Below are 16,056 nucleotides of genomic sequence, written 5' to 3' on the forward strand. Positions count from 1 at the left end.
AGAGGCAGGCGGATTTCTGAGTTCGAGGCCAGCCTGGTCTACAGAGTGAGTTCCAGGACAGCCAGGGCTACACAGAGAAACCTTGTCTCAAAAAACAAAACAAAACAAAAAAAACAAAACAAAAAAACAAAACAAAACAAGAAAAAAGATTTAAGGAAGCAATAATGACCTATGACTTACATTCACCAATATGTCAAACAGATACTTAATTATTGGGCCATGTAAAATTGTATAATTCCAAAAGACGGAGAGACTTGATGACAGGCATCTGAGAGCCTGGCCCTCAGTTACAATGGCTAACATAGTGGAAAGATTGCTCCAGTCATGGAGCAATGGAATAGGGCTAGAAGCATTGATGTAACTGGTCCGGCCAGTTACTAGGTGAAGGTCTGTATTCTGAATTAGAAGTGCAGATTACCCTGATACTGCTGTCATAGAGCAGTGTCATAGAGCAGCCTTAAATGCTAGGGATAAGGTTAAACAACATGGCCAAACTGAATTATTTACAAAGACAACCCAGGGCCAACTCTCTCTCAGCTTCAGCTAATAATTTTCTTGGACTATTTAAATCCTTATCACATTGTAAGGTTTGAAATAAATTTCAATTTATGCCAATATTTTGTACAACAGCCATTAGAAATAACCCATAAGCACTTTCCTCAATCTATAATTTACCTTTATATGGATGATATCTTACTGGCAAATACCTTAGGGGAAAAATGTTTGACAAAGTAAAAAGAATTTTGTCTTGCTGGGGATTATAAATTGTTCCTGAAAAAAATACAAAGAGGAGATTCTATTGATTATCTAGGGTGTAAGATAGGTTTATAAAAGATTAAACTGCAGAAGATACAAATCAGAAGAGACCAGCTGAGAATTCTTAATGATTTTCAAAAATTGTTGGGAGACATTAATTGGATAAAAAGGCCCAAATTGGATTAACTACCCAAGAGCTAAGTAATTTATTTCAAACCTTACAAGGTGATAATGACTTAAATAGTCCAAGAAAATTATTAGCTAAGGCTGAGAGAGAGTTGGCCCTGGTAAAAAGAAATAACAAGATGCACATATAGACTGTTTGGACCAAAGACTGCTTGTGTTTTAGTCATTTTTCCTTCTGCTCATTCTCCCCCAGGGATTCTTATGCAGAGAGAAGCTTGTATCTTAGAATGGATACTTTTAGCTGACAAACTTAGTAAAAAATTAAAGACATACAAAAAAGGTTTCTGAATTGATTCTGGAAGGAAAAATGAGACTTTGTAAATCAGCACAAATAGATCCATCAGAAATTGTGGACCTTTTACTAATGTACAAATTGCCTTATTATTGGCAGAAAATGAACTTTGGAAAATGACTTGCAGTAATTTTGGGGGCAGAGATTAACAAAAAATGTCCCTAAAGCAGGCGACTTCAGTTTATAAAAAGAACTAATTGGACCCTCCCTCATAGAGTAAAAGGGACACCAAGTTCTGGAGCCCCTACATTCTATATTGATGCAAGTAAGTTAGGAAAGGCAGGTTATAAGTCAGAAAAATAAATAAGATGACCCAGAGCCTTATAATTCAGTTCAAAATTAGTGTTCTAAGCCATTCTTATCATAGTATTAACATTTCTTAATGTTGTTAAGAATCTCTTAATATTGTCACTGACTCTCAATATGCAGAAAGAGCTGTTCTGCATACAGAGACTGCTGACATGATTCAGGATGATTAAGTATTAACTTCACTGTTTATTCAACTATAACAAGTAATCAGAAATAGAGCTCATCCATTGTCTATAACACATATCAGATCCCATGTGAGTTTTCCAGGGCTTCTAGGAAAAGGTAATAATGAAGTTGATCAGCTGTTGATAGGAAACGTACTAGGAGCTTCAGAATTTCAGAAAAAAAAAACTCCATCATGTTAAGAGCAAAGGTTTGATGAAAGAGTTTTCTATTATTTGGCAACAAGCCATAGATACATACTCAGGATCTCAATGGGCAACTGCTTTACTTTCTGACAAGGTTGATTTGGTAGTTACACATGTATTAGAATTAGGGCAATTATGGGACTACCTGTACAAATTAAGACTGACAATGTTCCAGCATATATCTCTAGAAAAGTGAAGTAAGTTTTTTTCATATTATAATATAAAGCATATTATGGGTTTACCACATAATCCTACAGGACAAGAAGTTGTAGAGAGATTGAAACGTACTTTATAGAAGATGCTAAACAAAAAAAGGGGTAACAAAAACCCCCAGAGAAAGATCACATAGTACTTTATTAACTTTAAATTTTGTGAATGCCAATGAGCAAAACCCAACAGCTACTGAGAGACACAGAATTATGGAAACAACTGCTGACAACTGCTGAACCAAAGCAGCCTGTTCATCTTAAGGATGTTCTAACTTCAACATGGAGGAAAGAAAATGTGCTACCCTGGGGGAGAGGCTTTATATTTGTTACAACGGGGGGCGGGGGAGAAGCCATGGATTCTTTCCAAATTGATAAAAAACAGATTTGACAGGGGGAGACCCTTTGAAGATCTTGGCTGCAGACAGAAAGAAAGAAATCAAGAAGAACAAAACAGGTAAAATACATGCTGATCCCCCCATATGGGACCCACCCTGAGACTGGCTCACACATGAAAATGTCTCTGGTCAGGACTTCAGCTATGCATAGCCAATAAATCTTGTTTGCTACAGAATCCTCATGACTTATGCCATCCTTTCAAATGGCATAGATAGAAATTTATATTATAATTCGGTTATACAATCCAAACTAAGTTATAAAGAAGCAGAGAGCAGAGAATCATCTTTAACTGAATTGTGCACACTGAATACTCCATACATATGCTACTGCAGAAATGTATGTTACCTGTGAAAGTTTATGTACTGACAGACACCAATGAAGTCAGTGTAGCTCTGATGAGACTCCCTCTGGGGGATGCTGATACACTGAGACATATTTATTCCAGCATACCGATTGATGCCTCAACACCATTTCCTCAAAAATCTGTATCTGGGACCATTTCAAAATGGCTAGCTAGATTGTCTAGCATTACAGGACTTCAGTTAAGCCCTGAACTTTCTCAGCACGAATAGATAGGACAGCAAATGCTACAGCTAGTTTTCTTAAGACTGACCAATATCCAAAATTTTTTCAGGTGTAGAGAGAATATATTGTGCACTGTATAGATACATCAACATTAAAAATATTAAATAAAATTAATTAAAAATTTAACTAAATTAATTGAAATTCTAATTAAACTAACAAATTTAATTAATTTAAAACCTGGGTATAATAGAAGGTGGGACATCCAGGAGGCGGAATGAATTTGGGAATAGAGCCAGGGCAAGAGATGTGCCCAGGAAGATGTGATGAGACAGATGCATGGTACCTGCACACAGGTAATCAGCCATGTAGCAGAATGTAGATTAGAATAAATGGGTTATTTTAAGTAATGATTCTAGCCAGGGAAGAGCCTAGCTATATAGCTAAAGTATTTATAAATATATTTTGAGTCTGAATCTTATCTCTGGGAGCATGGGTCTGGAAGGAAGAACCAGACCTAACTTCAACAAGTGGGCCCCAACTTGCAGCAATTAGAACCCAAGCTTACCCCTGAAAAGGCCCAGGTGAGTGGGGGTGGGAATGTCAGGCTAGCTGGACAAGAAACCTGGTCTATTTTAAAAAGGAACGAAAGTAGACCACAGCCTGAGGGGCACAACAGCTGCGACTTCTCCCAAGAGCAACACAGTTATAAGTAAGCTAGAAAGAGTTCAATCTGAAGCCACTGCCTGAAGAAGTACAGAAGCAAGATGGGCTGCAAAGTCTGGGCCAGGACTGGCACTTGCCTCGGCAGGACCAGGAGTAACTCTGAACTATCTGAATGGCTAGGGCTGGGCTAGCAATAGCACAAGGTACAAAATAAAAAGCCCTGGGTGTCTGAACTGGTAAAGTATTAAACTTAAAATTGTTAAAGTCCTTAGGGAGAAGTTTTGAGATTAAAAAACAAAAATGTTTTCTATATTTGGGACAGATGGAGGGAAGCGTCATGACATGAGGTATCTGGATTCCATATGATCATGCTTTGCTTACCAGCATGCAAATGGCTGTCGTTTTCAATGATTACAGTTTTGTATGTCATATTTGGGAAAGATCAGAAGGACACAGACTTGGAGAAAGGCAAGACCAAGAAATCAGATACTAGATTAGAGACGATAAAACAGAAGTTGAAAGAATCTTTAAATCAAAATAGAAATCCAATCTCGAACTTACAGTAACATCAAATGCATAGTTCTAGACTGGAAGATTCCACAGGGACTTGAGAAATTAAAATAGCAGACCACAGAGATACAGCATGTTAAGAATCCAGATTCTGATTATTGATGCTAACTTAAAGAAATAGCACACAATGGATTGTGTGCTTCATTTTATAGATTTTGGAGAATTGAGATATGTCCACATTGATATGTCATACAGAGGACACGTTGGGAGTTCCAATGAGCTTTTACATTGAGTTCTGAGGGAGATGATTCTGAGATTGCACATTTATTAGAGATAATGACTGTCTTTAAAATGCCTTTGCAAATTAAACTGATTATGCTCAGGCATGCACATCCATTAGAATACAACAATATTTACACATTATGACATAAAACACATCACAGATATACCTTATAGTCCTACAGGTCAAGCCAGTGTAGAAAGACTTAAGAGGACTTTGAAGGAAATGCTTATAAAACAGAAGGGAGATATGGCATCTCCCAAAGATGGTTTAAAATGTGCTTTGTTAACTTTAAATTTTTAAAAAGTTAATGAGATAAATAGCACAACTGCTAAGATACACTGGATTTTAGAAAGAATTGCTGAATTAGATCAGCCTGTAGAAGTCCTAAAATGAAAGAAAGGAGGTGTGTTATATGGGGAGGACATTTTACATTTGTTCCTACAGGAAGAAAAAGCTATGTCTTCCATTCAAATGACTAGAAATAAGATTTAACTAGGGAAGACCTCCTGAAGATCTCAGCTACAGACAAGAAGATTAAAAGGATCAAGATAGGTGATGTATATGCTGGTCTCTATTTGGAAACAATTCTAAAACTGATTGGGACATAAAAATGTCTCCAGCCAAAACTTGCTGGCTACTGAATTCTCTTTACTTATTTTCACATACCACCTGCTCAGATGAAGGCGGATGGTCATCTTTGGCTGAACTGTGCAGCTTGCACATTCCATACATTGTTGCTACAGAATTATGTATTACTTGAAAGTATGTTTTCAGAAAATGACAACCAAGGAAGCAGCCCTTACAAGGTCTACCCTTGAGGATGCTGGCATGCCTGATTCTGCCTCAGACAGCTTCGATGGTAGACTTGCTCCCAGGACAACTTCAAAATAGCTAGCTCAGTTGTTCTAGCCTTACAGACTGATCCAGTCGGGGCTTCACTTAGGCCTGAGCTTTCTCACCACATAGAGACTGGACAACAAATGCTATAGTTAGCTTTCTTTAGACTAATCATTTTTCTAACTTTCTTAGGTGTCCCCAGAGGAATTCTACATCCAAAATCAGTGGGAAGCAATTATAAGAAGACTGTTGTCCAATCTCTTAAGTTGGAGTGGATGGTTTTTGGTCATTTTATGAGTTACAGATATGTTGTCATTTAAGGAGATGGTTATAAACACAGTTATGGTCTTGGACAGGGAGGCAGCAAGATAGGGATCTTAGACTCAGGGATTTTCCTTTTCTTTATCATTCTTTCTTTCTTTCTTAGATAAAGGGAAGGGAGTTGAGACAGAAAAGGGGGAATATAGAATTATCATATAGAAATAATGGAATAAAAGGATAGATTATAGAATCTATTTTTCAACTTAGAGTTCTTGATATTCTTGAACTTATTTTTGTTTACACTGATATGGATTATTGTATGTTGATACACATTTAAGGTTTTCACTGGTATGTCTTTATATATTGACACAAAATTTAAGATTAATTTTGTTGCAACATAATGTATGCATGTTTCAACTCTTGCATAGGTATTATGCCTAGGTGACTCATTTAAAAAAAAAAAAAAAGGTTTAGTCCCAGTCCTTTTGATAGATGCTATTTAAAACTCTTAGAATCGGCTAAGAAATGCAAGTTAATGGTTAGACAGTCAAACTCATGGTCATGTAAGGTACTAGCCTGGATTATCACAAAAATATACAGCCTTGGTAATTACAACAGATCATAAACAACTAGAAGACAATGTTTATTCACATACGCTATGAATAAATAGTCTTCAGACACCTCAGAGATTAACAGAATATCGTAACTTTAATTTTTTCAAACGCCTATTTTTCATGACAGTTCTTAAACGTTTTAACCTCCTTTTTAGCCCACCACCCACTGGAGGGAGTGGGAAAAAAAGAATTAGGGGGTGTGTGGAGAGGAAAGTGGACCTGTTTAGAAAGATTCTTTGGAGCAACTCTCTTCTGTGTTGTTCAGTTCAAAGGTTAGCAGCAGCAGCAGCAGCTCTGTCTACTCACAAACACTTCATGGATACATCAATAGTCCAGTTTGGTAGAGTTGGGATAGCAAACACAAATCAGCAGTGGTGGCACTACCTAGCAGAGACAGTCAGCCTCAGCCTGGGTACAGGTCAGCAGGAGGGACTTGGTGGGACGCCAGAAGTGAAGAGCAACACAGACTGGAGACCCACACGTGTTGCAAAGCTAGCTCTAGCCAAGCTCAGCCCCTGTCACTCTGTGGAGTCCTATTTATACCCTCCAAATACATGTGTGTCGTCAGCAAAGACTAGCGAGCAAGGCAGAGCAAGACAAACCAATGCTCTAGTTCCTACCGTCTGTGGGGTCATATTTATATTCTTTCTAAACATCATGTGTCCTCTCATGTGTCTGCTTCAGCTAAACATTCTTTTACATGTCTGTCCCAGCAAAACATCATATGACATAACTGAGATTTCAGAGAAATCAGAAATTTCCACTTCACCCCCCACCTATTTAACATATCAAAATGGACTGAACCTCCAGGTTCTCTCAGTCCCTACCTGTAACGAGGTATGGCTGGTACACCCCACCCTGTACCCAGAACTTTCCAGTCCAGGGGCTAGGCTTCCCCTCCCCAAGAGGCTCTTTCCTATGTCATCCTGATGGAAGATGATTTTGTGCACTGGGCACTCAATGCTGATGTCTATGTCCAGCATCTGGTTGCAGTCTAGATAAATAGCTAGATGGTCTAGATGGTCACCCATCTCATTGTTATATCAAAATTGTTTCCCATCATCTCTGATTGGTTAACAAAACTGCTGCAAGCACCTATAGATGGGAAGATTCCAATCTATTATAACACAACTAGGCTGCTACTGTCCGGCCAAATGGTCTATTAGCTGTAACTGAGTCTTGCCCTCGTTTGCTCTGGTCCATGTTTGTCCTCATGGCTGCTTTCTCATGGTGATCTCATAGTGAATCCTCCTGGTCTCTCCATACCTTCTTCTCCTTGTGATCTTCCTCTACTCTCTGGTCTACTTCTAGACCCCTTCACTGGGATCAGAAGCCCTGCCCTATCTCTTCTGCCAAGCTAACTGATTGATCAGCTTTTATTGACAGGTGATGCTTCCACACAGTACACAAAGATTCTCTATACACAATACACACATTTTGCTCTCTTTCTCTCTGCATTTCTCTCTCTCTCTGTGTGTGTGTGTGTGTGCACTTTCTCTTTCTCCCCCTCTCCTCTGCCTCCCTGTCTGCATGGTGATTTCTCTGGCCTCATTCTTTGGGACCAGTGAACCCACCCAAGAGCTGGCCCCTGCTATTAGTAGAACTTTTAGGATTTAGGGCTAGGTGATTAGATGTGGGGCTTCCACAATAGGAAGGGACAAATGCTGGTCTGTAGCATGAGACTTCATGGGAGCTGTTGCTCTAAGGGAGACCATAAGGCCATAGCCTGTGATTGATCCTTCTGTGTACAATGAGTGAGATCCCTTCTTGGCCTCTCTGCTGTGTTGTCACAAACCAAAGAGACTTACCAGGAACCAATGCCATGCTTTTCAGCTTTCAAAATTGTGAACCAAACAACCCTCTTTTCTTCATAAAGCACCCAACTTCATGTTTTGTCATAGTAGCAGAAACAAGGGCTCTAAGGAAAGAAGTCATGAAGGAACTGAAGATACTGAGGATATGACCTGGTGGGATTAGTCTTAACGAGGCCATGTGGTAGTGTGAGGTGGGCAGAGGGTATGGGAGATGTCAGGTAGATGGTGACCTTAGCTGGTACAGTGAGCAGGGAAAGGTGTGGAAAAAGATGTTGACAAAGGAGTGACCTTGAAGCTTTGAAGCTATGACAAGGACTGTTGCTGTTTCTAGAAATAGGATGGGAAATGTAGACATGTTGGGGGTACAGCACAAAGGTCCTGTACCCACAGATTTCCAGAGAAACCAGGAAGGTCAAGCACACAGGGAAAGATGTAAAAATGTGTTCTTCCATCCAGAAAGCAAGGAATTGGTGGTGACCAACAGTCTGGCGGTGATCTGTTTTATTTGTTGGTCCAGGCCATATTAAGCTCCTACAACCAGGACCAAAGGTGGCTAGTAATCTAAATGACCTGTATATCCAGGGGTTCTCCCAAGCTCCCACAACCAGAACCAGACGTGGCTAATAGCCCAAATGACCTCTACACTATCTGTATGACCAAGACACGGCCAGATCTTTCCTTAGGTCCTTAAGCTAGTACAGGTAGCCTATCTTCTTGGAAGAAATAACATGGACCCTGAGTTGATTTGCAATATAATTACAGTTCTTTGTGCATTGAGGACTGTATTACAACAGGACTCTTTCTTCCAAATTATAATTATATATAAAATTAAGAAATTATTTCTTAAATATACTGGCAATAAACCCCCTAGCATGGGGTTGCCTTGGTTATATCTTTTCACAGCAAGAAAACAGTATCTAAGTATCTAAGACCCTCTAGAAGGTTTGATCCAAGTTGATAAAGTCAGCCTGAACTGAGTTTTCATTCCCACATCTTCGTGGTTCATTTTGATGCTGCCTGACACCTACAAAGCCACACCCCTCCCCATCCCACTGCACAGAGAATGTGGACAGAGGGGGAGGAGCCGACAAGGATCTGAAAAGTTCTTTCCTCTAGGTAGCAGTTCACAACAGCAAAGAGGTGGAAGCAACCCAGGGGTCAAACAATGAATGGGTAGGCAAGGTCTGAATGAAAATGGCTCCCATAGGCTCATAAATTTGCATGCTTAGTCTACAACTGATGAACTGTGTGGAAGGATTGGGAGGTGGGTCCTTGGCAGAGTAAATGTGTCCTTGTTGGAGGAAGGATATCCCTAGGGATGAGCCTTGAGGTTTCAAAGGTCCACACAAGGCCCAGTGTCTCTCTTTCTCTCTGCCTGCTGCCTGTGGATCAGGATGTAAAGCTTCCAGCTGCTTCTCCAGCACCAGCACCATGCCTTCCTGCCTGCCACCATGCTCCTGCCATGATGATAATGAACTAACTAACCCTCAATCGAGCCCCAATTAAATGCTTTCTTTTTAAGTGTTGCCTTGGTTATGTATCTTCACAGCAACAGAACAGTAACTAAGGTACCAGGTGTGACCCATTCACTGTGGAATACTACTCAGCTTTTCCAAGGAATGAGATTCTGTCACAAACTACAGAATAGATGTGAAATAGTCTGGGGGGTTCTGGACTATCTCCTCTCCAGGGCCCTAGGCCCTTGGCCACCCTGCTTCGCTCAGCTGAAATAGAACCACGCTGCCATTGTCCTGCCATTGTCCGTCTGCCACCAGGCATGGTGGTCCAGTCTCCACAACACAGAATTTTTAAATATATGATAAAATGAGCCAGGCAGTCATGGTGCACGCCTTTAGTCCCAGCAGTTGGGAGGCAGAATATTTGCCTTTTCAAGTATCTGATTCTGTAGCCTTAAGTACATACACATTTCTGTGCAAATATCATCACCTCTGTCTCCAGAACTGTCATCTTCCCAGATACAGTTACTTCCCCTCTACATGAGCCTGGCACCCACCAAGGGTCCACTCTTGTCTCTGTGGGATTGAAGACTCTAGGACCTCTAGTGAGAAAGTAATAGTGTATATTCCCTTCATTTTTAAAAAAAGGAAGTGAGGAAGAGACCATCATCACAACATGGTTTGTCTACTGCTGGCTGACAGCCAAGAATATTGACCCAGCTAAGATGATCACTTGACAGTTGAGTTTACTCTCTTTTCTGAGAAATATTCCACACACTAGATTAACACATTTTGAATCAGAGTATATCTCAATCTCCATGTGAACCTGGCACAGTAAGACTTCCTTTGATCGAGTAACATTTACATATAATTATTTATCGTGCAGAGGCAGGTTGTGGAAGCCACAGGACAACTTGTAGGACTCAGGTCCTTCCTTCCACTATGTGGCTCCCAGGATGGAACCCAGGTTGTCAGTCAGCAAGTACTTTTACCCACTGAACCATCATGTTGGCCTTTCCCTTTCCCTCTCCCTCTCCCTCTCCCTGTTGCTCTGTCTCTGTCTGTCTGTCTGTCTCAGTCTCTCGTGTGTGTGTGTGTGTGTGTGTGTGTGTGTGTGTGTGTGTGTGTGTTTGAGACAGGGTTTCTCTGTGTAGTCTTGTCTTTTCTGGAACTCACTTTGTAGACCAGGCTAGCCTGGAACTCAGAGAACTGCCTACCTCTCTCTGCCTCCTGAGTGTCTGTGTGAGAGTGAGAGTGTCAAGTCCCATGGAACTGGAGTTACAGACAGTGTGAGCTGCTATGTGGATGCTGGGAATTGAACCCTGGTCCTTTGAAAGAGCCAATACTCTTAAGCACCGAGCCATGTCTCCAGCTCCCATGCTGGCCTCTTTTTTTATCAATAGGACATTTTAATCTCATGAGCACTCCTTACACGAACCTCATAAACATCAGTAACCCTGCAAAAGAAAATTTCTTTAGGTAAAAACGTAACTATACCAAAACCTTTGGAGGGTCTCATTATAGGTCAGGCTATTCTACAACTTACTTTATATATGGGGCTGACCTTCCTGCCTTTGTCTCCCGAGTCTGGAGCACACGTCATTGGGTCAAGTAAACCAAGATGTATGTCCCCTTTTCCAGTTTCTTTCTTTCTTCCTTCCTTCCTTCCTTCCTTCCTTCCTTCCTTCTCTCCTACCCTCCCTCCCTTCTTCATTCCCTCCCTCCATCCCTCCCTTCTGGTATAGGTGTATTGAACCAAGGTCTCACACACAGTAGGTAAGTGTTCTACCACTGAGAGATATCAACAGCAGGGAAAAATGCTTTTTAAAAACTTCATCTTTTTAACCTAAGATACAGATTAAAACTGTAATCTCCAAAGCTCCCAACTCCCACATAAATACCAGGAACTCAACAGCACTTATGTCTCAGTTAAATCTAAGTCAAATCTAAGTGCGTCCCAACTGACTTTATATTAACTAGTCCTGAGTGTCTGGCTGTCCTTAAAGGAACTCAGCCCCACCAGCAGCCCCAGGAGCTGCCGCCCAGAGGAAAACAAACACCATCTTGAGGAAAGTCACTGTTTTTCAAGTCCTGCTGTGCAAGTTATTGGGGAAGGGGAAGGGGAAGAAGGGGAAGAAGGGGAAGAAGGGGAAGAAGGGGAAGAAGGGGAAGAAGGGGAAGAAGGGGAAGAAGGGGAAGAAGGGGAAGAAGGGGAAGAAAGAAGGGGAAGAGGAAGGGGAAGGGAGCCATAACTCTGTTCTGCTCTGACTGATCACCATGGCCTCTGGAGAACATCGGGCCAGATGAAGAGAGAGAGAGACAGAGAGAGAGAGAGAGAGAGAGAGAGAGAGAGAGAGAGAGAGAGAGAGAGAGAACACCAAGCCAAGGTCAAGATCCTGGGGGTAATGGATTGTCAGTTGTTGGCCCCAAGAAGACAGATGAAGGAGGGTAGGGCAGCAGGCTGAGTGAGGAAGGAGAGTGGAGCCAGAAAGGAGAGGGGCGGACAGGTTTGTGTGGATTGAAGTTCTCTGAAGACCCTGACTCAGCTAACTGCCCTAGGTGACCGAGGTGCAACCTTCATCGAGCCCGGTGGTGTCTGTGGAGATTGAGAGTCAAAATGATCTCAGGCTTGCTTAAGTCCTTTCATATTTACCCTAATTTGTCTGACTTGGCATCCCGGTGACCAATATATTTCCCAGGATATATCACCAAGTGCCCCCCAACCATAAAACTAGAGCCTCACATTTTGAAATTGATGGAAGAGATCCCACCTGGGAGATACACCAATTTGTCTTGCATCTGCAGTCTCAACCCTGGGCAGTCACGTGGTTTAGAATAAATCAATCTTTCCTTTATGAACACAGTTCCTTCCGGTCACAGGTGACTTTTGGGGTCACTTTTGCGTGATTTGAATAGAAATCTCAGTGGTTTTTCTGAAGACTGTGTGTGTGGTGTGCCTGGGAAGAATCAACTGCGCGGTGACTCACCTGGATCTTCCAGCGTGGCTCATGGTCATGGTCAGTCTAGATCCTAGAATGAAACAGATCGGAAGGGAGAATATATGCGTAAGCTGCAGAAGAGTTGGGAGGGGACCCCACCCCCCACCCCCAACCTTGCTTTCCGAGGAAAGGCAAGTTCCTCTGGAGCGCGGACGTTGTTGTGGAGATACCGTGGCAGGGCAGGGCACTACAGTGACAAATCAGTGTGGCGCAGAACCCCAGGCCCTCTCCTGACCCCCACACCCACACCCCACACCCATCGCGAGGCTCCCAGGCTCTAGTCAGGACACTCAGGACCGCACATTCCCTCAATTTGCGTGCGCGCCGGCTCCGGCCTGGCTACCAGGGCTGGTCTCCTATACGAATGGAGGGACGCAAGGTCGAAATCATCTGCGGGCAGCAACTGTATGGTCACTGTGGAGAACCAGGCCGCAGGGAGGATCAGGCAGAGCAGGCGGGGCTTGGACAGGTGCTGGCCTAGGACTGAGCGCGCGGCCAGAGTGACGAGGTCGCGGCGGGCACCCCCAGCTGGTCTCTGGTGTCCTCCGCTGCACCCTACAGGGATGCGCCTCGAGCCTCGCGCAGAGGGGAAGCAGCTAGAGCCAGGCGCGCGCGGCCGCGGTGTTTCTATGACGACGACGTCAAGGGGGGGCCCCCGGGTGGGGTCGGCTTGGGCGCATGCGCGCGCGTGCGGGTCGCGGTCCGTCTTCCCGAGTCGCCCGCGCTGCTTGTTCGCGGGTCCGTGAACCGCGGTAAGGGTGGGGTGGTGTCCTCCGGGCCCAGGGCAGGGTGGGACTGGGCTAAGCGCACCTGAGCTCGCGGGACACGTGAGTAGGGCTGGGCTGTGTGGCGGGTTGTGGGTGGGCGTGGCCGGGGCATCACCAGTGGACCGGTTGGGGTGCAACCAGCTGCGCGGCGCCGCTGACCGCTATTCGCTGCAGGGCGGCCCGGGCTCCCTCTGCCATGGCCCCCGCGCCCAGGTCCTTGCTGTCGCCACCGACTTTGCTGCTGCTGCTGCTGCTGCTGCTGCTGAGCCTGGCGCTGCTGGGCGCCCGCGCCGAGTCCGCCGCCGGGAGCGCTGTCCCCGCGCAGAGTAGGTGACTGCGGAGGGGGCGTGCGGAAGGCGTCTTTGTTTCCTGCGCGGTCACTTTCTGGGTGGGAACTGGAGGGCGGGCGACAGGGACCGGGACGCCCTGGCAGGGGCTCCGTCTGCCCACCCTCACGTGACGCTGATTCGCGTCCCCGCAGGCCGCCCGTGCGTGGACTGCCACGCATTTGAATTCATGCAGCGCGCCCTTCAGGACCTACGAAAAACCGCTTACAGCCTGGACGCACGGGTGAGTACACAAGGTAGGCACCCCAAGATGTAGCCACTGTAGGGATCTGGGCTTAGGTCTCACCTGAAAACGCCCCCTTGCCCAGTGCCAGGATCTCAGGGCACTGAGTCCTGTGACTTGTGTACTCCAGGGATGTACACAACCCTAAACCAGGATCTCCAGTAAGAGGTGAGCCCTGAGTAAGAAGAAACTGAGGCTGGGACACAGAGGCTATGATGTGTGAGAAATGGAAAGCTAAACTGAACCAGAGATCTGGATGTTTGTCCTGGAGTCTTAGGTCCTCACAAGTTGGGTGAATTTGTATCTCTCAATCCCTGGGGCGTAGCCAAAGGAGTTGGCCTTCTTGTAAAGGGAATTGTTGGAAGCAGGAGGAAGGAATTGAAAGATGGCTGGAGTGGTTATTCTGGCACAGGGATGAGTGTGAGGAGGTTCCCAGCAATGGGAGCTGCACTGGAGGGAATGGAGGTGATAAGGCACCTGAAGGCACAGAGGGGCAAGGTGAGGAGGCCTGGGAGTCCCAGCGGGGTACCCAGATGAAAGTGAAGGAGCCAGGAAGGTCTGGGAAGGTGTTGGTTAAGCACTTCATCCCATCCTTATGCAGCTTCTGGTTCCTTTGCAGACGGAGAGCCTCCTGCTGCAGGCTGAGCGCCGGGCTCTGTGTGCCTGCTGGCCTGCTGGACGCTGAAGATCTTTGGCCAGTGATGTTCCCTGTCAATAAATGCCTGCTAGCATGTCTGTGCCCTGTGTTTTGCTCTGGCCACCAGAGCCCCCTATGTTGCCCTGTGAGGGTCCTCTCTAGGTCTTGGTTTCTCTGTTACAGGTGATAGGAAGATGTTTGGTACTGTCCTATAGAAGCACGCTGCTGAGGTGCACTTACCTGTCCATGCAAACACTTGGCACCGACAGTGAAGTGAATTGGCCTTCTCAGACCTGCCTCAGCCAGCATGCCTTTGTTTGGAGGCCAGGGGGTCTTGATACTGGCCTGTCCCCTCTGAGTTCCCTAAGGCCTCTCTGTACTGCAGTGGGCATGGCTTTGTGGAAGCGGAGCTCTGGAACGCCGACCTAGGGCTTCTTTAGGAAGCAGCAGCAGAGAGCAGCAGGCAGTGGGTAAACATACCTTCCAGGAGGGAGGACAGCGGGGATCATTCTGTCTGCAGCCCCAAGCTTAGCTCCTGGGTACCAGGGACTTCTGGGTGGGAGTTAGTGGTCTCTCTTATATTTGCACACGTGTGTTAGATGCCTAGCAGGCAAACCTCAGACAAAGTGCGGAAATCTCTCTGCTTTTACTGGAAAGTTTGTGCAAGCAAGTTAAAGTCCCCCCCTCCAAATCAAGTTAGGGTGTGTGCACACACTATTGAAAACACTTCCAAGAGCACACCAGGGGCTGAGGTTTTAGTAACTGCCTTACCCTAGACACAACACTGGCCTATCTGGGGCATGGTTCCTTGATTACCCCCACAAAGAGCTAAATCACAGGGGGGGGGGGGCATTGTTGGAGGAGTGCTGAGACCTTTGGTGGCTCTTCAGCCTGAGCACTGTCCAGGTGTGTTGCACCAACCAGGATTCTGTTCTGGGTTCTCCCTGAGCAATGGAGGTGGATGTGTACTCATGTCCCATTGGTTGATTTCAGTCCTGACCATTCCTTGCAGGAGAGACTGGGAATGTATCCTTGTTCTGGGTGTAGATTGCCAGATCTAGCAAGTCAAATACAGAAACACTTTTTAGTACCCTTTATACAACGTTTATGGGATGTACTTACACTAAAGGTATTGTTTACCCTAAATCCAAGATTAACTGTTCTGTATTTTATGGATGCTGTAAGGTTATCCCTTGGTACAAATAGCCAAGAAAGTGTGTAGTTTTCTTTTGGGGCATGCCTATGGAATGAAGTAGAATCAGTCAGAGAGGCTAGGATGAAGGTGTCTGGAGATTGGTAGCCCATCCTACAGAAGGGGTTACAGGGAGCTGAGGGAGGAAAGAGAAGAAGCAGCTTGACAGGCGATCCTCCTTGGAGCTTTGTAGTGTCTTTGAAATGTGTGTGTGTGTGCGCGCGCGCGCGTGTGTGTGCATGCACATGTGTGTATGCATAGAGGACAATTGTGGAGATAATTGTCTCCTACTGTGTGTTCCATGGATTGAGCTCAGTTTGTCACACTTGCTTGGGGGGCACTTTTAGCCCCTGAGCCATCCCTCTGGGCTTATGAGGTTTTGAACCAGCAGATTCTAGGTTTGTGGGAACA

At 44.8% G+C, this 16,056-nt stretch overlaps 2 protein-coding genes across 3 annotated transcripts in view; one reads left to right on the forward strand and one right to left on the reverse strand.

The window, feature by feature from the left end:
- Nucleotides 1-12,638, reverse strand: part of Nelfa (negative elongation factor complex member A) — a 50,229-nt gene extending 37,591 nt beyond the window's left edge. Inside the window, exon 1 of the mRNA XM_076938306.1 lies at nucleotides 12,468-12,638. The gene's annotated coding sequence lies outside the window, so the exon portion shown is untranslated. The remainder of the gene's footprint in view (nucleotides 1-12,467) is intronic.
- A 476-nt stretch (nucleotides 12,639-13,114) lies between these two features.
- Nicol1 (NELL2 interacting cell ontogeny regulator 1) lies at nucleotides 13,115-14,547 on the forward strand. Of its 2 annotated transcripts, none has more exons than XM_034509166.2 (4): nucleotides 13,115-13,231; nucleotides 13,421-13,572; nucleotides 13,728-13,816; nucleotides 14,436-14,547. In XM_034509166.2, the coding sequence occupies exons 1-4, from the start codon at nucleotides 13,158-13,160 to the stop codon at nucleotides 14,499-14,501; spliced, it is 381 nt and encodes a 126-aa protein (XP_034365057.1). In that variant the 5' UTR covers nucleotides 13,115-13,157; the 3' UTR covers nucleotides 14,502-14,547. The 2 variants fall into 2 exon arrangements, with proteins under 2 accessions (XP_034365057.1, XP_034365058.1); XM_034509167.2 differs by having other exon boundaries at nucleotides 13,184-13,306.
- The last annotated feature ends 1,509 nt before the right edge of the window (nucleotides 14,548-16,056 follow it).

The sequence above is a fragment of the Arvicanthis niloticus genome, chromosome 7, assembly GCF_011762505.2.
Source record: "Arvicanthis niloticus isolate mArvNil1 chromosome 7, mArvNil1.pat.X, whole genome shotgun sequence".
NCBI classification, from domain to species: Eukaryota; Metazoa; Chordata; class Mammalia; order Rodentia; family Muridae; genus Arvicanthis; species Arvicanthis niloticus.